The sequence below is a fragment of the Macaca mulatta genome, chromosome 7, assembly GCF_049350105.2.
Source record: "Macaca mulatta isolate MMU2019108-1 chromosome 7, T2T-MMU8v2.0, whole genome shotgun sequence".
Lineage (NCBI taxonomy): Eukaryota > Metazoa > Chordata > Mammalia > Primates > Cercopithecidae > Macaca > Macaca mulatta.
This window is the reverse complement of record NC_133412.1, coordinates 148002303-148027041: the sequence shown is the minus strand read 5'-3', so window position 1 is coordinate 148027041 and position 24739 is coordinate 148002303. Positions and strand designations below refer to the sequence as shown.

The following is a 24739-nucleotide window of genomic DNA, read 5'->3' as shown; positions in this document are numbered from 1 at the left end:
TACCCAAGCAAGCAAATATTTTAAAAGTAAATTATATTTTAAAGTCTAGCCATTTAGGCAAAATTCGAATATAACCAACTCTACAGAACCACCTTTTCGTTATAGAGGAAGTTAATCCCAAGAACCCACCTGGTATCTGTAAAAAGCTGGATCACAGACACAAAGAAAGCCCAGAAAAGGAATGAGTAATGTACAGCATTCTGTATTCTTTACTACCTGTAGGATCTCCTTGTGCTCTAATGTTGATTTTGGTGAGTAGTTCAAGAGTTAAAAACTATCTGAAGTCAAGGTATAAGGCAGGGGAGGAGAGTTAAAGAGGAGTAACTTTAAAGAACTAGAATGTGCACCATTCAGTTCTCTTTGGTCACCTAACCTAACAAAATAAACTGCATGGCACTACATACTCCTTAGTGAAGACAGCGATAGTTACCTGAGTAAAAACAGATAAAATATTTCTCATTTTAGATTACTAATTGTTACCAGAACTACACTTTATTATTTGCAAGAAAGGGCCACTTCTGCCTCTGTTGGCTCCAGTCTTAAAACTTGAGTAAGAGGTATCATTACAAGTAGTTCTTTGGTGAGGCTGGGTGCAAATGGCAGTGGGCTCTCCCTTCCCCATCCCTTGAAGTTACACAAACAAGGGCAGGCTTTGGAGTATCTGCAGTATTTTAAAAAGTTTTGAAACCTGGATTCTTTGTAATAGTGCCCCTTACAAAGTACACTAAGTACACTAAGGCACTGAGAAAATTCATTAAGAAACAAATACAAAGAAATGATGCATAGAGGTAAATGATGCACAACCTCATTCTTAAGTAAATAAATGAAAAATGAGATACTATTTTTTTTCACCTATCAGATTATCAAAAGTTAAAGAGTTTGATAACAGCACTGCTGGTCGAAGTGTAGAAAAACAGGCAATTACTTGCATGTAGGTATTTAAAGAGAGACATACACACCACAACCTTCACGTCTGTACTGGCAATAAATGGAAACACTGTAAGCATCCATCAATAAAGATATTACGGTTTGGACATCTGTCCCCTTCAAATCTCGTATTACGGTTCGGATGTTTGTCCCCTTCAAATCTCATGTTGAATTGTAATCCCCAATATTGAAGGTGTTTGGGTCATGGAGGAGGATCCCTCATGAACGTCTTGGTGCCCTCCTAACGGTAATGAGCAAGTCCTCACTCTGAGTTCATATGAGATCTGGTTGTTAAAAAGAGTTGGGACCCCCTCCCCTTGGTTCCTCTCTTGCCACGCTGGCTCCTCCTTTGTCTTCCATCATAATTGAGGACTTCCTGAGGCCTCACCAGGAGCTGATGCTAGCACCAAGCTTCCTGTACAGCCTGCAGAACAATGAGCCAAAATAAACCTTTTTTCTTTATGAATTACCCAATCTCCCATATTCCTTTATAGCTACGCAAATGGACTAATACAAAGGGACTAGTTAAATAACTGATTGTACAACCGAACAATGGCACACTAAGGAGCCCTTTAAAAAGAATGGTAGGTCTGTATATGCTTATATAGAAAGATCAAGATGGAATAGCTGAAAAAGACTTGTACAGAACAGTATATATGATCCCTTTGCTTTGTTATTTTGTTTTAAAGGATATACACATCTATCACTTTTACTGAGTTCAACATTTATGTAAAGACCTATCTAATGCCCTAGCTTCATTTCTCTATTCCCTTTCATAGCAAAACTTCAAAAAGTTGCCTACATATGCTGCACTGTACTTCATCATTTCTTATTCATTCTTTAATCTGCTCCAAACTGGTTTCTGCCCCCTCATCACTGTAGACTGATGACAAACTACAATCATCAGTGACCTCCATGTTGCCACATCTAGCAGTCATTTATCTGTTCCAAACTTACTTGTCTTTTCCGCATCATTTAAAAACTGACTACACTCTTTTCTTCTTGAAACACTTAGCTCTATCTGAACTAAATTTTGGAGTCTGGCGTCCTATTGCCTTTTCCATTTATACTTTTTCCTTGGGCAAGATCATTCAGTCCCATGCTTCTAAATACCATTTCCTGAAATTTGTTAGTTCAGTCTGATCTCTCTGGTGAATTTTGTACTAATAAATCCAACAGTCATTTTGACATTTTCACTTACACTTCTAACTTAATTAGAAGAAAAATTAGAATTTCTCTCACAGAACTTAAATTATTTCTCTCAGTTCCAAAAATCATGACTTATGACTCCCTCAGTTTTCTCTCTCTCACTAAATGGTACCACATATATGCAGTGCTCATGGCCAGAGTACCAAGGGGTCACCCTTGATTCTATCTACCTTTGGACCCTCCACACTCCATCCATTAAGAAGTTCCACAGGTTCTCTTCAATACCCTACTCTGTACTTGGCTTCTTTTGCCCCATGACAAAATGGCACAAGTGACTGGCCACTCCCAATGCCTTTAAGGTTAACGCACTAGCCATGTGAGGTTCTGTTCTCCAATTTTTCAAGTTACTTGTACATTTTGATGAGATAATTTATTTATTTTTTTATTTATTTTTTATTTTTTTGAGACGGAGTCTCGTTCTGTCACCCAGGCTGGAGTGCAGTGGCCGGATCTCAGCTCACTGCAAGCTCCGCCTCCCGGGTTCACGCCATTCTCCTGCCTCAGCCTCCCGAGTAGCTGGGACTACAGGCGCCTGCCACCTCGCCCGGCTAAGTTTTTGTATTTTTAGTAGAGACGGGGTTTCACTGTGTTACCCAGGATGGTCTCGATCTCCTGACCTCGTGATCCGCCCGTCTCGGCCTCCCAAAGTGCTGGGATTACAGGCTTGAGCCACCGCGCCCGGCCGATGAGATAATTTATAAGGTATGACTCCTTTTTGGGAAGTGTAACATGACATAGCGTAAACTAAATCATTTTAAAAATAGCATTCATGTGATTATCTGCCTGTAACTTCCTAAAACCAGATGCCTAAATGGGCCCTTCATTTGTTGGCAGTTATTGACAAAGTCTCTTACCCTCTTCTTCCCAGGCTCAGAAGCACGAGTATCATAATCATCGGGGAGCTGAAGATAATCCTCCATTCTGCTGGCAATGGCCTCCCAGTCACGTTTCCTTTTAGTACCAGTCCTCAAGCCATCCAACTTGTCTGAGGGACAAACACAGAGCCGTAGCATTAAGGAAGAGTGTGAGTTTGCACACGACACACACACAGGGGAAAAGAAGGCTGGAACACTTTCAGAGGGCATATCCACAATTTTGAGTGCAGCATCACTTGCAGATCCAAACTATCTTCTTGGCTGAGATAATATCAAGTTCTGTGCCAGAATTTCCAATGTTTGGTATTCACTCTGGTAGCCATTATGTTTATGATGTTGGTTTAAGAGCAAATATGGGCAAGGCAAGAAAAGGCACTTGAGTCCTGGTCTCCTTGTCCTCCCACCCACCATAGCTCTCATGTTCTGATGGCAAATGCAAAGTTGGGCTTTTCCAGACAGTGTCTTCCATTCTTTTTTTCTTTAACACAATATTAACACCACCCATTTCATCTGCAATCATGTCTGATACTGTGTCATATGAAAAGCAGGTAGTACCAAGAACTTAATGAGCCAAGCTAACGTTTAAGGTTTTAGATGAACAGTTTTTTTTTTTTTTTTTAATTGCTGTGAGTGCATTCACCATGAATTAATGTTCATGAATAAGCTGACTATATGAGATCACCACTTTCTTTGCTCATACTATGAAGCTGACCATTCTGAGGCTAAGGGCTAGTCAGATAATTTTACCAGACCTGATAATTCTTTCTGAACCCTGAATCTGAGAGGGCTAGGCTTTCCAACAACTCAAAAACTATAATCAATTAATGAATAGGGATTGCAGATTCAGAAATTATGAGATATGAGTTTAGGTGTCTTAAAGAAGAACACGCAATGAAAATGTGTTGAGTCTTTTATTGGTTATTAATAATTGATTTTGAACGCTACATGTAGGATATTATGAGTTATATACATTTTTTGCTACAATGAAGCACTAAACTTCTGAATCATCTGAAGTTATATAAACACACTAGTACTAGGCAGGCCAATGAAGAAAAGCCTAAAAACTTCAGAAACACAGCATAACCACACTTCATTGAATTCCATAAAGAGTGTATATAATAAAAATCTTTTAGACACCATGTTGGAGAGAACTTGGTATGAAAAGTGCAGTGAAAGCAGTGGCAGCAAGGGTAAGTTTATGTTTCAAATATAAAAGTTTTACACACAACTGTTACAAGCTTTAAAAACCAGTAAGATTTTGCATTCGTGGCAAAGTTTTTTGTTCCTAAGCCCCTTTCCCATAAAAGTGATTATCATTGAAAAATCAGTAAGGCAAACTGCAACAGTTTATAAAACTCACAAAAATTTTAATCATCTCATTTTGGCAAAATTTTAACATGTATGGATTCAAGAGATCCAGTCGTCTAATCTCTGGAATCACGTGCTATACCAAATGGCTCTATCTACATGTATATGACGGGCCATATTATACATGATCTTAAAGAAGTGACCCCCTGACTGCACAGGGACACAGGTTATGGTATTAGAAAACCAACAAAGTCCCACAAACAATAAAACTGTTCTCAGTTCAACAGTGTACAGTATTACCAGAAGAGAAAGAAGCTCCAACACACTTATTAAATAAACCTCAAAGGATTTCCAAACTTAATACGATCAACTTTGACATTAACATACTTCAAAGTAAAAATTTCATATTTCATTTCCAACAACAGAGCACAGCCAGGCAGCAATACAGAAGGGCAGTGTGAAAACTGCAAGAACTTTTCCTCATACACTGGGTATATATGACAGGAGTTACAGTTGCAACATGGAATTTCAGAAGAGCATGTATTTCTAGTCTGAGCACCCTTGTTGAAATGTTTAATTTGAAATTTTATTGTGCAAATATGTTTAAAGTTTCCTTCTTGGGCTGAAGAAAGGCTCACACCTCTTCCACATGGCATACTGGAAACCAAACACACAGATGGATGGCATAAGGTGAGGGGAGAGAAATCTGGGGTTGTTAATTACAGAAAGACTGGTGTTCAATCCATGCACACTAATGATTTTCAGAGATTTCAAAAGATGAAGTTTTAAGATGAAGATGAAGTTTTAAATCCAACTTGGCAGGTCACAGAATTTTACCACATATTTGAAACAGTATGTATTATAGCACAACAGAAAAATTCCTTAGATACAGCTATGTATTTTCTAAATGTAAATGGTATTTCTGAAAATCTGTTCAAAGTAAACACAAGATTACGCACCTATACAAATAATAATTATATTCCAACTCTGAAGAGATGAATCTGTCTGACACGTAGAAAACCAATATACAACTCATGAGTAGAGACAAATGACACTGAGATGAGAAAAGCAAAAGTACTTTATATGAAGAAACCTAAATTAGGATGATAACAGTCTCAAATATTCTAGCTTCACAGTATGAGAAACTAAAATCATGTCACTGGAGTTTAAGTAGCTTCAATGCTGAATCCCAGCACCTGATGTGGCAAGTAACAACCTGCCCTTGCATTAGGATGCCTGTGTCCCAGCAGGGAAGAACCAGTCTGGTGGGACTGAAGGTGGGCCACAGGCAGCCTTCAACAACTCCATGCCAGAGGTAGTTCAGGCCTGTTGTGAACTGTTCTAAAATCACATCACTTTCAATTTAACATTCAGGCAGAGGCTGAACTGTGTACTATACTTAATGAGCATAGATCAAGAATCTGCAATAAGATCTAACCAGCTGCTTGAAAGACTATAGGTAAGTATGTTCTCACTGGCAGACTCATTTGTGAATCAAAATTCCTCTGTTTCAGATTCAACTGTTTTCACTCAACACGTGACACCGCTAAAACATAATATATTTCCACCCAGTATAATCATTTTCCAAGAGTAATTGGGGAATGTTGGTAAAGTACTCAGAAAAATAAATTGTACTTGGTAATCAAATTATATTAAATTTGTTATGATAAGGAAGGCAACATAAATAGGCTACAAGATCCGACACAAGATCCTCATGTTTTAGAGAAGAATCTTCTCAGTTGGGTCAATGGACCAACCTCAAAGTAGTAAGCACTTTCAAGAATGCACACTCTTTGCCTTCCTCTGTGGTAGGATTAGCTCTCAATACAGTGGTGCAAGATACAAGTCCTTATATATAACATTACTGTCACTCTTGTTAAAAAATAAATAAAAACCCAACTGCAAATATGTTAAAATTTATTTCCTAGATTTATTACCAGATCTTCAGTGCCTTTCATTGAAATGGTTTATTTAAAAAAATCCATTTCTGGAATTCATTATCTACTATTCTGTCTTTAAAACTGAAAATTTGTATAAAATGTATTTTCTGAGAAGCAAATGGTAGACGGGCCAGAATTTTTTCCAGAAATTCCAAGAAATACCAATATTAATATATATTCTTGAATAATCATCACAACTAAATTCCCTTTTCCTTTTAAAAACAGAAAAGTAAAAGATGGACTGGTTTGAGTTTAAAACAGCATTACCCCAGATCATGTATTACATGAGGCCTCTAAAGATTACACGTTAAGCTAATATTTATCACTTTTACATCCCCCTTAACTACCTTTATTTATGATCTCTCTTTGCCCCAAAAGATAATCAATATTTAGAGAACCAGAAGAGAGAAAAGACCTTAGCATATTATGGGTCATTGTAATGTACAGAACTTCACAGAGAGTTAATCTAACGTCGAAATAAGCAGAACTAAAGCATTATTATTATTTTTAAAGTATTTTGTAATTTTTATTTTCCTACATATTTAATTGCATTTAAACACATAAGTGCTTTAAGGGTCTCTGGAAGATGACAATTAGTTATTATTAAGATTTCCCACAGAGGGAAGACGACTAGAAGAATATGTCAAAAACCACATAAAATTTTCACACAACAGAAACTAAAAAAAATCTTTTAGACTTGACAACAAAGCACCTATACCAGTAATGTAATAATACAGTTCGCGGAACTGTCTTTTAACACAGGACCTGGTCAATACCAACTACTAACACAAATAGTTGGGGCAAATTAAAGGCATAGCTTATGTAATTGCATGTAAAATGCACTCCTTTGATGTCAGAAACACATGTCCCAAGCAATGAAGCAGCTAAATGACTCAAACTTCCTGTATCAATTTAAGATACTTAGATGGTTCCTTTAGTTTTGGAGTATAATACCAGGAAAAGAAACATAAACTGACAGTCATACGTCATATATCAGTAAGGCTGATCTCAAAAAGTCCTTAGTACATTGTTTTAGATTTTTATTCATACATCTTAATCAACATGTTAAATGGTTCTCTTTAAACGAAGTAAAACTGAAAAACTATTTTGCAGTTTTCACCAACAAATACTAGAGGGAATCCATTGGGTATGTATGACTTTTTTGTTTGACAGATAACTTCACATTAAGCAACTTCAAATTCTGATTTAGACAATCATTTAAACTGGTTTAACCTTGGAATTTGGCATTAACAATTTGAAGAAAAATTTAAACTGAATTTTATAAAGTAGGCTCCTCAAAAACCTGAATTACATATCTGCTTCTCTCTACTCAGAAACTCTCATTTATTATACAAGGAGAATAAATGCCTTTTAATTAATTTTAAACTTTATATTATTTTTATTATCTAAAGTATTCATAATCAAGTTTAACTTTGGACTGCACTTAAATATTCTTTAAAAAAGAAATCTCATCAGCACCAACATTTCTGATTAATATAAAAGAATAGATTTTATAAGTGACAATATTTTGTTGCTAAATTATCAAATATTTCTGTTGACTCTAAAAACTTTAAAGAGTATTGAAAGCAGTTCTTTTAAAATACTTATGACTTTGTCACAAGATATAAAAGCTAACAAAATAGATTGGAGGATATAAGGTAGGCCAGAAATCTCTGTTCAAGTAGAAGTTTTAGGAAATTTGTTCCTCTTATAGCAGAAAAGATCTATGACCATTACCATCAGGTATCACATATAAAAACAGGAAAAAGGAAATACCCACCTAGCTTTGCCTCAGATGTGTCCATCTCCCATTTGCTTTTCGGAATGTAACCCTAAATCGTACACAGAGAGAAGCTCGAAGGGTTAGAAAGAGACACATACATGCATATCACGTTTGAACTGGAAAAGCATTAAAACTGGGAATGGATTCAGTTTCCACTGACTAGCTGTAAATACATCCTTAAGGGAAACACAATCTCACTATCTTTGAAGAAACTAAATGACCAAATTCACCAAACTGCACTGTCCACATTTCGGAGTAGTCACTTCAGAATAGTATCATGAAGGCGCTCTGAGGCAGCTACAGTTCAGGACTCACAATTGTAGTCTGAACAACAGCTGTATAGCAAATACGATAAGAATGTACAGGTAGTTACTGTGCTAATATTAATATTATTCAGAGTATCAGATAATTTGTAATACTAGCTAGGTTATCTTCTAAATATAACTGCTATTATCAACTGATAGTAGCCATAAGGTCCAAAAAGTGTTCTTCAAGATAGTTACTTTATATTTCAGTAATTTCAAGTACTCAAAAGAAAGGAAAAGAATTGGTAGCACTTAACCCAATTACCCAATTAGGAAGTTCAACTTCATTTTAAAATGACTCAATTCATTTACCAGTTAGAGCATACAAAGGCTAATTTTACTGAATCAAATTCAGAACATTTTTATTAGTTGAAAACTAGATTATTATTTCTGATGTTTTAAAAAATTATGTTATCCTATTATATGCAAAACCAGAAATCTCCACTGGCAACTTACATCTTATATTTCATAAAATAACTGGGTGGCTTATTTCGAACTCACTCCCAAAAGATTTTCAAATTTCCTAATGTGCCTATTGAGCTATGCAGTAATCATTTCTGTTTATTCACCTAGCAAGTATATGCTTTTACCATGTGATTGATCATGATTCCCCTTTACCTTCATTTAGACTGTTTTCCATTGGACCTAACATACAGAAATGTTAATATTGGAATCTAGTAAATAGGACAGATTCATCAATGGTGTCAGCATCTTCTTTTATGAATCAATTTATCTCTCTACTGTTGGTAATGTTCAAGTTCGTGAAACAAACTGACATACAAGTAAAGTAAGTCACAAAGCATTTTGAAGATTTCATGATAATAGCTTCTGTGTAAGAGTTTACTAGAACATAATCCTATGGTTTCATACATTTCTAGTCTATCAGCCAGAACTAATAATTCAACTTCAACTTACTAGGTAGTATTTTGGATTATAAATTATATATTTTCCAAATACATTTTTTAGAACAAACCAAGACAAAGCTATGCTGAAGTGATAGTGCTAAAAGTACTGAAGACAAGTTACATCTTAAAAATCATCTGAAAACTAAGCATCACTGGAATAATATATTTATAAATTTTATCTATTTAGGTTCACTGAAGCACTAAAGGCGGCAAACTATCATACCAATGATCCCCTACAAAGGATTATCTTTACCAACAAAACTTTGGATTTCACCCATTATATTAATAAGTGCAGAGTGGAAAATGCAAGGTTTACTGATAATTCCATTAAAATAGACTGAGTGGTTGGTGTGAAACTTGCTCTTAACCCTTGGTTAATATATTCTCCAAGAATCTTTCACTCTCGGAATAGACTCCAATAGTAAAAGATTTCAATTCTGCATCTTTGAACGGGTTAAGAGAAGTTTTATAATCAAGTTAGGCAAACAAGTGTATTCATTCCCCACTGCTGGAATCATCCTGGTCTTCCTTTAAACTATATTATCCTCCCATTGCTTGAAATTGTAGGCCACTTGGAAATAAAGCAGATAATCCAGCAGGGTAGAATTCTAAGGCTTCCTTGCCATGACTCTGACATAAAAATATAGTATTACAGTGTGTTTCACTTTAAAAAAGTAATAGTACATTCAGTTAAAAGTTCCCAAGTTTTGACCTACACCTAAGCAAGTCAGATGTTACGAACCATATCTTGAACTGAAATCTCCACAATAGAAAGACGGAGCTTCAGAAAGCTAAAACATTATAGACTTCTCACGTAGTCAGTTTCTAGTACACACGCTGCAAATGGCTAAAGAAGTCATTAGCCATATTCCAGAAGAGCGTGGACCTTGTAGTGAATATCCTGCCTAAATTTTAAATTATGTATGCCAAAATACAACTTAAGAAAAATAGATTTTAAAAAAACACATACTGAGACTCAAATGCCATTAACTTTAAAACTTATTTTTTAATCCACATTTGAAATCTTGGAATGTAGAGGTTGACACCATCTTTATATAAACACAGTTTTTATCAAGAGTCCTCTATATCACACACGGGTTCGATGGGACCACTCCCTGGAGATTCTGTATACTCTAGGGGGTAGGAATCAGAGTTCTCATTTTGTACATTTTCAAAGGAATATGAGGAGCAACTTTAGCAAGGGCTCAAGTATTAAATAAACCGAGTAATATTCTGGATTTAAAATGCAACACTATTCCAAGGCATTGCTAATCTCTGTACTTCAGCAAACACTGAAAAGTCAACGTAATTCTATAGGTCGCATATTCTTGAATGACAGGGAAAGGCAAACGTCTCTACAGAGGTGTGATCAAAAGCATTTTACATTAGGTACACAGAAACTTTAAACTCACACTATGTAAGCCTCTAATCAGCCTAAGCAAAATCCATTGCCTACACAGTCATTTAATTTTTCCCTGTCACTTAGGATAAAATGCGGAAGAACAAATCTAGCAGCCAGTGGCAACCCTCTGCCTCCCCATTCAGTAAGTTCTTCTGCCTCAGTTGACAGAAACTAAATTTGGAGATCTTGTAGCAAAGAAGAGACAATTATGCCTATGTTGGGTAGGCTGTGCCACATATCTGCTGGAATGTAAGAATGCCCTTTCATATGTAATTATTTTCTTAAAAGGTATACTCCCCTAAAACCACCCACAAATAGATGAGTACAAGAGTAAGTTTCTTAGCACTCTGTTAAAACTTTCTTTTAACACCACAGTAGAGGGTTCTTTTGGTCTGGGGAAAAAGAAAGAGTATCCAAAAGTCTCCTTGAAGATGATTATGGAAACTTATACCGCTAAAGTGTGTATCAACAGTAGTTGTCTGACCACAGATCTGAATTTAAACCTTCTTTAAGAATTTTAATAAAGAGACACTGTTCAAAGTGGTTGGTCTGTCTCCTACCAGTTCGCTTTCCTCTTCCTCTGCATCTTTCTTTTCTTCTTTCTGTTCTTCGATATTTGCATCAAAATCTTCCATCTCTACCTGTACCAACCATTTAAAAAAAAAAAAAAAGACTGAGTTAACATTTAGCAAAATGTTGACTCCTTCATTGAGATCTGGAATGAACACAGTAGCCTAGAGCAAGACAGGCTCACTGTTACATACCAAGTAATTTTTAACACCCTAAATTTTGAAACAGAACTGATAAAAGACAGGATATTATTGCCTTTAATTTTCCTTGAATATCCATCTGTATAATTCCCTGTAAAGTATAAGTGCTAAGTAGATGGCTACCTATTTTGAATGCTTATGGATTACTAGAATTTTCTTTTAAAAATCTTTAACAAGCATTTTTCCAATCAGATAAAAACATGTCCATGATTCAAATTTCAAAATATAAGAAAAAGTATACTGAAAAGTGGGATGATATTGGCTTGGCCCAGAGTGGTAGCAATGCAAATAAGCAGATGAGTTAGAGAGGTCATTAAAAGGTAAAACTGACTAAACTTTCTTGACTACATGACAGGTTTGAACACTGGTATAAGGGCAGAGTAAAGAGTCAGGCCTGGGCACGGTGGCTCACGCCTATAATCCCAGCACTTTGGGAAGCTGGGGCAGGAGGATCGCTTGAGTCTAGGAGTTCAAGACCAGCCTGGGCAACATAGTGAGAACCCATCTCTAAAAAAATAAAATAAAAAATTAGCTGGGCATGGTGGCATGCGCCTGTACTCTCAGCTACTCAGGAGGTTGAGGTGAGAGTATCATTTGAACCCAGGAGTTGAGGTAGCAATGAGCTATGATCATGCCACTGCACTCCAGCCAGGGTAAGAGTCAGACTCTGTCTCAACAATGATAAAAGAGTCAGGGATAACTCCCAGAGTACTGGTTTCAGCAATCAAGTGGTTAGGGTTCTAATCACTAAAACAGAGACTACTAAATGAAAAACAGGCTTGTACAAACTACATTTTGGATAGGTTGAGTTTGAGGTATACTAAGATAACATATATTTTTTGTAGAGAATTTGGAAAATAACAGTAAAAAGAATATTATAAAAATCACCTATACTCCCTCCATTCAGAAACATTACTGTTAAGATAGTCATATAATTCAGTCTAGACTTTATAACATTAATGGCACATAAGTGACAATCTAAGCTACTAGAAAGATTCAGATGATCTATACAGAGGGTACAAAATAAAAACAGAGCCTAGGATGGAGCCCTAAGGGGGCCCTTTTAAAGACTGAGTAGCAAGAGAAGCCAGTGAAAGAGACTGAAAAGAGATAGCCAAAAAAATAAAAGGAAAACCAGAAGAATGTGAATTCACAAAAGCCAAGAGAAAAATATGTTTTTTAAGAAGGTGGGCATGGTCAGCTATATTACATTTGGCTGCAAAATTAATCAATAGGGGAAATAAGAACTGTTCACTGTCACGGAAATCATTAGTGAGAGGGTTGCCAGACAATGTTAGTGGCAGAAATAGGTTGAGGAATGGCACAGGAATTAAAAACACATAAAAGAACAATGATGGCTGGGCATGGTGGCTCATGTCTGTAATCCCAGCACTTTGGGAGGCTGAGGTGGGGAGATTACTTGAGGCCAGGAGTTCAAGACCAGCCTGGCCAACATGGTGAAACCCTGTCTCTACTAAAAATACAAAAATTAGCCAGGCATGGTGGCGCATGCCTGTAGTTTCAGCTACTCAGGATGCTGAGGCAGGAGAATCGCCTGAACCCAGAGGCGGAGGTTGCAGTGAGCCAAGATTATGCCACTGCACTACCGTCTGGGCGACAGAGTGAGACTCCACCTCAAAAAAAAAAAGCATAATGACAATATTGAGTATTAAGAGGTCAAACAAGACAGAAACCTATAACTGGTAAAAATAGAAAATTTCTCCTTCCATCAAATTAATAATTGATTCAGGCAAGAATTACCAATGAATGAAAATTTGTTGGGGAAAAGATGTTAAGAGTATCTCCCTACAGTTTACTTATCACAAAGAGAAAAAGGTAGAAAAATTTGATGGATACACCTTAACCAAGTAATCAGTGCTTAAATCACTAACAATGAGATAAATTAACACCATATGACTCCTGATGTAAAACACTGAGAGGGCACAGTATCACTTATGTAGCATTCCTGCTAATGTTTAACCTGAACCTAAGCATGTGGAAACAAACAGACAAACTCAAATTAAGGGGCATTCTACAAAACAAGCCTATACTCTTCATAAATTCTTTATCTTTCATGACGATGACAAGGCTGAGAAACTATATTTTATATTAAAGGATTGAATCTTGGATTTTTTTAAATTTCTATAAACCATGTTATAGGGACAACTGGTGAAATGTGAATATAAACTATATGTGAGATAATTCAAGAAATTTAATTCAGGAAATTTATATTACCTAATATAGTATTTTATCGATACTAAATTTCCTGCATTTGATAACTGTTATCAAATCAAAAGAGAATGTCCTTGTTCTTACAAGATATCTACTGATGTATTTAAAGGTGAAGGTTTACGAGATCTGCAACTTAACTCTCAAATGGTTCCACAAAAATAGTGACATCATTAACAAGAATGTTAATAAGAATATATGCATACAGAGAAAAATGTGGCAAAATATTAACTGTGATCTCAACGAAAGGCATACCAGTAGGTGTTCTTGTATTAATACTATTTATGTAACTTTTCTGTAGATTTTAAGTTTTTCAAAGTAAAAAAGTGAAAATGTAATGTCATTTTGCATTGCGTTTGAACCAAAGGATACTCACCTCTTCAATAGCAGCATCTTGCAGCAAAGAACGAATATCTAGACGCATCATGTGACGAGGTGCAGTTTCCCAGTGATCAGCCATCTATTGAAAAATTCAGATGGTCAAGTTATCTCTGGAAACTACTCAAACACCAATCAAGCATCCAAGATAAACAACATTTAACAATATTTAAAAATACTGTTAAATATTAATTAAATATTTAATTGTTAAATATTAATTTAATATTGTAAAGTCTAACGGGCTAATTTCTTTTTTTTTTTGAGACAGAATCTCGGTCTGTCACCCAGGCTGGAGTGCAGTGGCGCCAACATGGCTCACTGCAGCCTTGACATGGTGGGCTCAAGTGATCTTCCCACTTCAGCCTCCCCAGTAGTTGGGACCACAGGCACATGACACCATGCCCAGCTAATTTTTGTATTTTTCTGTAGAGACAGGGTTTCGCCATGTTGCCCAGGTTGGTCTCAAACTCCCAGGCTCAAGCGATCCGCCCACCTCAGCCTCCCAAAGTGCTGGGATTACAGGCCTGAGCCACTGCGCCAGGCCATAACAGGCTAATTTCAAGAAGAGCTAGGAAAACAAACAAAGGAAGAGAAACATTTACTAAAGCAGATCGGAAAGTTATTATGAAAAAAAGGAGATAAACAAGAGCTTCCAGACAAGAGTGCTGGTACAGATAATATGAGGTTTAGAGTACAGTCACACATCACTTAGCAATGGGCATACATTATGAGGAATGGGTCATTAGGCAATTTTGTCATTGTGTGAACATCACAGAGTATACTTACACAAACCTAGATAATAAAGCCTACTGCACATCTAGGTTACAAACTTGTACAGCATGTTAATGTACTGAATACTGTAGGCAACTGCAACACAATGAAGTATTTGTGTATTTAAACATATCTAAACACAGGAAAGGTACAATAAAAATACATTATTATAATCTTATGGGACCACCATATATGCAGTCCTTCCTTAACCAAAACATCATTATGTTGTGCATGATGGTACTCTATTGTTCTGTTTCTTAAAATCACCTTATTTATTTCTTTAAGCTTTCTTCCATGAATATTTCTCTTGCCACAAGTCTGGTTATCTGCACTCATTTCAGCCAAATATACCTAAGCAAGAATGAGTAATAATTAGACAAAGATATATAACATTTACATGACAGCACAAAGTACTTTAAAGTTCTTTAAGTTTCTACCTCAAATCCCTTGGTTTTTGCTGCACTCCAAAACTGGTCAAAGTGCCTAACTCTGTCATTGATGGCATCCAGGATGATAAAGGGAAAAAAGCCATCATCCAGAGTCTTTTTGAAAGTTTTGAACATGCTGGTGCGGTAAGTCTCCTCCATCTCAGCTTCATATTCATATTCCATTACCTAAGGTCCCCCGAAAGAGATATGGAATTAGCAAAAGCAAAGAATCATCCTAAACCTTTTCCTCAGTTAGCATTTGGATAGAGATTACTTTGTAGTCTTTCCTTCACATCCAAGTACTAAAGTACTGTGTTCAGAAAAGAGAGAGGTCCTTGCCCTTAAAAAAGCCACATTTCTCCCCAAACACATTTTCCTTTAAACACTATTAATGAATCAGAATGAGATCTGACATGAATACCATACCTTCTTTTTCACTTTCTTTCCAGAATCTGGATCTTTTTCTTCTTTTTCCACTTCAGTGATAAAGTAATCATCCAGGCTTAGAACTCTGGGTGCAGGTCCTCCAAATTCTACCTCTTTATCCTAAGAATCATATAGTCATGAAGGTTAAAACGAATTTATGGAATAAATTAGTTAATTATCACACCAAAGTTCCCTCTTGTGGCCAAATAACATACAATCTTCTGGTGGTTTCAAATCAAGCTGAGGCAAAATGTTTCTCTGAGTAGATAAAAATATATATGGGACAACATCTACCACATGGGCCAACTCTAATGGACCAAAGGGAAGACAATTCTACTGGTATTATGTTGCCTGTTATTAATAAGAAGGCAAGTGACTACTAACACAAGCAGCTGATTTTTCAGCTTCCCCATACTCACTCGAATAAGTTTTGCAACATGTGTCTTTCCACTGCCAGGTAATCCTCTCATTATAACAACAATCTGAAACAGAATAGACGAAAAACAAAATCACTCAGAGAAAAGTTTCTGCAATGAGACAATAGTTAACAATGACCTACTATTTTCCAGGATAGACTATACAATAGGCCATGAAACAAATCTTAATAAATTTGAAAGGATAGAAATAATACAAAGTATGTTTTTGGACCACAGTGGAATGAAATTGGAAATTAATAGTAAGAAAATGTTAGAGAAACTCACAAATATGTGAAAATTAAACAACATACTCCTAAATAATCAATGAATCAAAGAAGAAATGAAGAAGAACCAGAAATTAAGAGAAGCCAGAAACCAGGAGGAGCCAAAAACCAGAAGGAACCAGAAAATACTCTGAGATGAATGAAAACAACACAACATACCAAAGCTTACAGGATACAGCTAAAGCAGTGCTTAAAAGGAAATTGATAGCTATAAATGCCTATAGTAAGAAAGATAGGTCTCAAATCAATAACTTAACCATCCACTTTAAGACACTTGAAAAAGAAGAGCAAACTAAAGAAACAGAGGAAAGAAATAATAAAGATTAAAGCAGAAGTTAATAAAATAGAAAACAGAAAAACAAAAGAAAAAATCAATACAACCAAACAGTGGCAGTGGTTCTTTAAAAAGACCAACTTTGGGAAGACGCGGTGGCTCACGCCTGTAATCCCAACACTTTGGAAGGACGAGGCGGGCGGATCACGAGCTCAGGAGATGGAGACTATCCTGGCTAATGTGGTGAAACCTGTCTCTACTAAAAATACAAAAAATTAGCCAGGTGTGGTGGCGGACGCCTGTAGTCCCAGCTACTCAGGAAGCTGAGGCAGGAGAATGGCATGAACCCAGGAGGTGGAGCTTGCAGTGAGCCGAGATTGCGCCACTGCACTCCAAATAAAAGTCGGTCTTTTTTTTTTTTTTTTTTTGAGATGGAGTCTTGCTCTGTCACTAAGGCTGGAGTGCAGTGGCACAATCTTGGCTCTTTGCAACCTCTGCCTCCTAGGTTTGAGCGATTCTAATGCCTCAGCCTCCCAAGCAGCTGGGATTACAGGTGCCTGCCACCACACCCAGCTAATTTTTGTGTCTTTATGGGGTTTCACCATGTTGTGCAGGCTGGTCTTGAACTCCTGGTCTCAAGTGATCCACCCACCTCAGCCTTCCAAAGTACTGGAATGACAGGCGTGAGCCACCACGCCTGGCTAAGACCAACAAAATTTTTGAACTCTTACCTAAACTGAATAGAAAAAAAAGAAGATTCAAATTACCAGAATCAGAAATGAAAGCTGGGCTCAGCGGCGTGTGCCTATAATCCCAGTTCCTCAGGAGGCTGAGGTAGGAGGGTCACTTGAGCCCAGGAGTGCAACCCCAGCCTGGGCAACAGTGAGACTCCGCCTCAAGTAAAAAAGAAATGAAAGAGGGGACATTACTACCAACCTTATAGAAATAAAAAAAGATTACAAAGGAATACTATGAACAATTGTATGCCAACAAATTAAGTAATTTAGGTGAAACAGACAAATTCCTGGAAAGACGCAGACTACTAAAATTTACTCAAGAACAAATAAACAATCTGAATAGACCTATAACAAGTGAAGAATCTAAGACAGTAATTTTAAAAAACTACACACAAACAAAAGCACAAGCCTGGATGACTTCATCACTGAATTCACCAAACATTTAAATACCAACTCTTCACAAAGTCTTCAAAAACACAGAATATGAAGGAATAATTTCTAACTTACTTTATGAGGCCAGCATTACACCAAACCACATACAGACAAGAAAACTACAATATCTCCTATGAATATGGATACAAAAATCCTCAACAACGTATTAGCAAGCTGAATCCAGCAACGTATAAAAATTATTACACACCATGACCAAGTGGGATTTATCCCAGGAATGCAAGTTAACATATGAAATCAATTAATGTAACACATCATATCAACAGACTAAAAACCAAAATCACATGATCATCTCAACTGACACAAAAAAAGCATTCAACAAATCCAACATCCTCTTATGATAAAAACATTCCACAAACTAGGAATAGAAGGGAACTTTCTCAACCTAATAAAGTGCATCTACAAAAAAATTCCACAGTAATGGTGAAAGATTGTATGTTTTCTCTCTAAGATCAGAAACAGGACAAGAATGTCTACTCTTGCCATGTCTATTCAACACTGCACTGGAGGTTCTAGCCAGGGCAATTAGGCAATAAATAAAAGGCATTCAATTGAGAAAGAAAGAAGTAAAAGTATATTTGCAGATGCCATGATCTTATATGTAGAAACCTTAAGAATCCACTAAAAATCTATTAAAAGTAATAAATGAATTCAGTGGTATTGCAGGATACAAGATGAATAAACAAGAATAAACCATATTTCCATATATTTGCAATAAACAATCCCAAAATGAAATTAAGCCATCAATAATAACTTTATGACAAGGTACTATGTTCACTATTTGGGTGACAGGCTCTTTAGAAACCCAAACTCCACGCCAGGCGCGGTGGCTCAAGCCTGTAATCCCAGCACTTTGGGAGGCCGAGATGGGCAGATCATGAGGTCAGGAAATCAAGACCATCCTGGCTAACATGGTGAAACCCCGTCTCTACTAAAAAATACAAAAAACTAGCCAGGCGAGGTGCCGGGCGCCTGTAGTCCCAGCTACTTGGGAGGGTGAGGCAGGAGAATGGCGTGAACCCGGGAGGCAGAGCTTGCAGTGAGCTGAGATCTGGCCACTGCACTCCAGCCTGGGCAACAGAGCAAGACTCCGTCTCAAAAAAAAAAAAAAAAAAAAAAAAGAACCCCAAACTCCAGCATTACACAAAATACCCATGTAATGAACCTGCACATGTATCCTGAATCCATAATTAAAAAATAAATAAATAAATGTGAATGTATTAAACAATCCAATCAAAAGGCAGAGATTGTCAGACTGTATTAAAAAACATGATCCGTTGTGTCCTAGAGTCAGAAATAGGAATCTGAATTTTGAGAGTGATTAGGGAGTTACCCTTGCAGGGATGGTGAAGAAATGTCAGAAATAAAGGGAACCTGAATGGAAAAAAAAAAAAAAAAGATCCAACCATAGGCATACTACAGGAGACACACTTTACATTAAAAGACACAAACAGAATGAAAGTAAGGAAATGGTAAAAGATTTATCACGCAAAGAGCAACCACAGGAAAGGTCAAGTAGCTATATATTAATAGCAGGCAAAAAGACTTTAAAACAGGAATCTATTAATTCTGTATATATAGAATGGGAATATCTGGCTGAAATCTCCAGTACCAGTTAATTCAAATGGGAGTCAGTCTAACTACTCTGTAATACAGGACAAATTTAAAAGAATGCACACATTTGGAGGTCACTAGGAAATTAAGCCTAAGCTAATCAAGTCTCCTAATTCTCCCTTTCTATTCCACATACCATAAAACCAAATCCACTTTTCCTCTCTTCAACGTGCAATTAATTGAGGTCTCATGAATATGTTTTAAAATTCAACATGTTTTTTGTCAAATACTTTAGTGATAAATTCTTGAAGATTCTATAGTGTAGGCCATTTATGAGATTATATGGTGATTTAGAGATAGTAAAATGCCTTGAACCTGATATTATTACTACGTTGCAGAAAAGTAAAGAAATTCTTTTCAGGATATTAACAAGATCTCTTATCTTCTGGTTTGCATGAAGATGAATCAACTTCATAGGACTCACTCTCTCAGGTCTGCTCTCCCGGCCCGGTGGTTTCAAAATATCATCCACATTCTTTGATTCAGGCTTCTTCTCGACCCGTGGAGCTGGAGGTGGCTGGTGGCTCAGTGAAGGAGCTGGCAGAGCCATTCGCTCCTCAGGATAAGTCCTACGTTCTCCTAGGATTCCAGCAGTTGAACAAAATTACTATTTGTATAGTAATTATTTTGAAATTCAACTCTCCCCACACATCTCCTAAGGTAATATAATTCAAACCAAGTCCAGTGATTTTGGGGCCACTTTTAACTTTAATTAGAGAAAATTTAAGGTAATGTAAAATCTACTGAAGTCAAGAAAATGAGAAGATTTAAGTATGATTTCAGGCAAATAGAATGTTCTGCAAAACACTGAATTCATCCTTGTTTTGGTGTTAAATGTAGGAAAGTTAAGCAACAGGACATGGAAGAATAATAAATGCTTTGCTGGACAGTCCTAAGTTCTGTAACTTCTGCTTTATAGTTTTAAGAATAAGAGTTATACCATCTTAGGAGAGCGTGTTCCTATAAATAGGTATGAGTTTCTAGTTTAAGTATAAATCATAGCAGTGAAAAACTAAAAGCAACCTAAATACCTAACAATAAGGGTCTTGGTCTTATATTTTATCCACTCAATGGAATGTCACAGGGCCATTAATAAAATAGGTTTACATATCAAAAATGTGTATGGTGCAATATCAATCAGAACAATCATGATAAATTGTATTATTATACTTCGATTACAACTTCAAAAATATGTCTGTAAAGAATGAGAGGAGATCTACAAAATTATAAGAGCTATAGTATTGTAGGTAGTGAGATTATTAGTAATTTTGTTTCTACTTTGTTTTAAAAATAAACATGTTTTATTTCATTAATTACATTGCTATTTTTTATGACAATGCCACTAGCTCTAAGAAATCTGTGAATACATTTTACTCTAAAAGCTTAAATCCATAGCATCTCCCATACTTTACATTCTCAACATCCTTGTAGTTAATAAGGCATCACTCTACCTCCAAACATGGATGGTCCTTCATAGACTGGTCGGTCAGACTTCCGGTCATAGGATGGTCTATCAAAACCCCCTCTTCTGGAAGAGGAATGGTCTTTTTTGTCTCGATACGACTGAGCTCTAGAAGGTGTAATAGGAAGTGCTTCAGCAAATAAAACATATTTGGAGGTCTCTGCTTTATAATGCAACAGCATTATCTGCCCAATTTTCTCTATAGGCAGGTACTTCACACAGTCAACGTTTACTTTTTTTTGAGATGGGGGTGTTACTTTGTCAACCAGGCTGAAATGTAGTGGCATGATCTCGGCTCACTGCAGCCTTGATTTCCAGTGTTCAAGCAATCCTCCAATCTCAGCCTCCTGAGTAGCTGGGACTATGGGCACACACAACCACACCCGGCCAACTTTTGTTATTTTTTGTAGAGATGGGGTTTTGCCATGTTGGCCAGGCTGGTCTCGAACTCCTGAGCTCAAAAGATCCACTTGCCTTGGCCTCCCAAAGTGCTAGGATTACATGCGTGAGCCACTGCACCCGGCCAATATTTACATTTTGACTTCGCTTTTTCATTTAGATTTACTGTATATACATATATCTAAAAAGTTCATGGGAAAGCTGGACATGATGGCTCACGCCTATAATCCCAGCACTTTGGAAGGCCAAGGCAGGTGGATCACTTGAGCTCAGGAGTTTGCGACCAGCCTGGGCAACATGGTGAAACCACATCTTCACCAAAAATACAAAAAAAAAAAAAAAAAAAAAAAAATCAGCCAGGCATGGTGGCACATGCCTGCGGCCCCAGGTACTCAGGAGACTGAGGTGGGAAGATCACTTGAGCCCAGGAGGTGGAGGCTACAGTGAGCTGAGACTGCGCCACTGCATTCCAGCCTGGGTGACAGACTGAGAGAGACCCCGTCTCCATACAAAATAGTAATAAATAAATAAATAAATAAATGAATAAATAGTTCATGGGCTTGTCCCCCTTTCCCTTCTCCTTGGCTGGCTGCCAGAATGCCCTTAGGTATAATAATAATAATAACAATAATAAATAAAAAGCTCATGAACTGCAAAAATAAACTGCTTGCCCACTGAGTATGACTGCACCTTTATTGACAATACCATTTCCATTCCTTTCTGGCTATCTCCATCTCCCATTTAGTTCTCTGGAATTCAAGCTACCAAGTCAAGGACCTACTTTCCTGAAAACTGGTCCAGAATTGTTCTTCCCCCTCCAAATTACATATACACATGCATGAGAAAAATATGTTACTTATTAAATTTTTCTTAAACTTTTACTGTTAAGTATATAGTAATTTGCACATCTAGCAAAGATTGTTTTATAGCATACCTATCATCTCGGGGTCGGCGTTCCCTGTCAAATCGATCCCGGTCATAGTCAATAACACCACGATCCCGGTCTCGATCTCTATGTGTCTCACGATCCCTTTTAAAATCTCGATGATCTGTTATGACATTACTTTGACGATCAAAATAAGGCTCACGATCTCTTTCTCTATCATAACGATCACGTTGGCCTGCATGCTCTATAAAAACAATTAATACAACATAACTATATCCCTCTTATGAAATAAAAGCAGAAAAGTATAAATCTAACTTCAGAGCTGGTATAAATTTTTGCCCTCAATTCAACTTAAGAATCTTTTAGCTATATTAAATGAAGGCTCAGATAATCTCATCAAAAGGAAAATAATGTGGTAATTAGGCCTTAAAATGTTTAAAAATACTGACCTCTCCAGGAATCCTACCTGTCTCAAAAGTTGATCTTTCAGGTAGTGGATCTGGGCGCAGAGTTATTCTTTCTCCATAAGGTATCTGTTCAACTTTATTAGTGGATATATCTGGTAAACAAAATCAGAGATAAAGCACTGTAAGAGTGAAGCTTGAGAAAGCTAAAGCTGAAGCTAACAATTCCTGTAGAATCCCAAATACAAGTTCACTATCACTACTCACCTCGGCCATGGCCATAATCAACAGTCTGTTGCACTGGTGGTGGCTTGGACATTGGTGGCATACCCATAGGCACTGGGCCAGGAGGGGGAATGGAAGAGTGAACAGGTGGGGGTGGTAATACTGGAGCAGATGGAATTGCTGCAGTTTCTGACTTAAATTCTGAATTCAGTCCTTGTTCGTCATTTGTATCCCAGAGCCCATAGAAAGAATCTTCATCCCATCGTTCCTGTTCTACAGCTGATGTTTGTGGCTTTATCACTGGAGGAGGAGGAGGTAGAGGCGGAGGAGGTGGAGGTGGTGGTATTGGGACAGGCGGCCTGGTCACAGGAACAGATGATCTTGCTGGTGGAGCAGAGGGTCTTACAATTGAACCTGGTGGTTTGCCCATAGGAGGGGGAGGTCTATAGGACCCTGGAGGCTAGAGAATAGAATAAACAGCTTAGCAAACAAGCATACCACTATGTTTTTACAGATTAGTGGAAATTAAAATCTGGTTCTCAATTTATAAGAAAAAAGTTAACACCTTGGACTCATTCAAAGTTTTGTGCTTCAGAACATACCATCAAAAAAAAAAAAAAAAAAAATTAGGACAAGCCACAGAAAGGGAGAAAACATAGGCAAATCTTATATTTGATAAAGAACTTGAATTCAGAATATACAAAACACTTAAACTCAGTAAGACAAATCATAAAAAAAAAAAAAAAAAAAAAACTATGGCCCAAAGATGTGAATAGATATTTCTCCAAAGAAAATATACAAATGCCCAATGAGCACATGAAAAGATGCTCAACATCATTAGTCACTAGGGAAACGCAAATTAAAATCCCAATGAGATACCATTTTCATACGCACTGGAATGGCTATAATTAATAAGAGAGACAAAAGCAAATGATGGCAAGGATATAGGAAAGAAAAACCCTTTTAGATTGCTAGTGGGAATAAATGGCGCCACTATAGAAAATGGTTTGCCAATTTCTCTCAAGAAGCCAAACTTTTTTTTTTTTTTTTGAGATGGAATTTCGCTCTTGTTGCCCAGGCTGGAGTGCAATGGCGCAATCTTGGCTCACTGCAACCTCTGCCTCCCAGGTTCAAGCGATTCTCCTGCCTCAGCCTCCTGAGTAACTGAGAGGGCCTGTAGGCACCTGCTACCAGCCCAGCTAATTTTTTGTATTTTTAGTAGAGACGGGGTTTCACTATGTTGGCCAGGCTGGTCTCAAACTCCTGACCTCAGGCAATCCACCCACTTCAGCCTCCCAAAATGCTGGGATTACAGGCATGAGCCACCGCGCCCGGCCAAACATAAATTTATCACATGGCTCAGCAATTTCATTTCTAGGTATCTATCCAAGAAAAATAAAAACATATGTCCATCCAAAGACTTGCACACAAATATTCATAGCCATACTATTCAACAACCCTGATGTCCATCAACTGGTGAATGGTTAAACAAAATGTGGTATATTCATGCAACAGGTTACAAATAAAAAGAAATTTAAAAAGCAGTAAAAAGAAATGCAGTACTGAGTCATGTTACAACATGGATAAACTTTGAAAAGAAGATAGACACGAAAGACTACATATTATATAATTCATTTATATGAAATGCCCAGAAAGGCAAATCTATATAGACAGAAAGTGCTGGGACTAGGGTAGGAATGAGGATTAACTAACTATAAACTGGTGCAGTGATCTTACAGGGGTAATGAAAATGTTTTAAACTTTCCATACTTCAAATTAGGGTGGTAGCCACATAAGATTCAAATGTCCCAGGTCAATACCAAAACTACAGAACTTCTGTAGGTGGTGTCCCACCAGTAATTTAAAATTTAAAAAAATAGGCTGGGCGCGGTGGCTCAAGCCTGTAATCCCAGCACTTTGGGAGGCCGAGAC

At 37.1% G+C, this 24739-nt stretch overlaps 1 protein-coding gene across 4 annotated transcripts in view; it reads right to left on the bottom strand.

The window, feature by feature from the left end:
* The window catches only part of YLPM1 (YLP motif containing 1), a 74203-nt gene that overhangs the window by 4038 nt on the left and 45426 nt on the right, over window positions 1-24739 (bottom strand). For 2 of the 4 annotated variants that reach the window (XM_015144132.3, XM_077941469.1), the window contains 13 exons: window positions 22850-23267; window positions 22645-22737; window positions 22227-22422; window positions 20883-21001; window positions 19856-20010; window positions 16076-16138; window positions 15657-15776; window positions 15240-15416; window positions 15070-15153; window positions 14030-14113; window positions 11215-11295; window positions 8040-8091; window positions 2991-3121 (listed from right to left, as the gene is read on the bottom strand). In XM_015144132.3, the coding sequence (XP_014999618.1) occupies window positions 2991-3121; window positions 8040-8091; window positions 11215-11295; window positions 14030-14113; window positions 15070-15153; window positions 15240-15416; window positions 15657-15776; window positions 16076-16138; window positions 19856-20010; window positions 20883-21001; window positions 22227-22422; window positions 22645-22737; window positions 22850-23267 (1773 nt within the window). Of the gene's footprint in view, window positions 1-2990; window positions 3122-3908; window positions 4977-8039; window positions 8092-11214; window positions 11296-14029; window positions 14114-15069; window positions 15154-15239; window positions 15417-15656; window positions 15777-16075; window positions 16139-19855; window positions 20011-20882; window positions 21002-22226; window positions 22423-22644; window positions 22738-22849; window positions 23268-24739 lie in introns of those variants that run through there. The other 2 variants (XM_015144133.3, XR_013396459.1) reach the window with 2 other exon arrangements.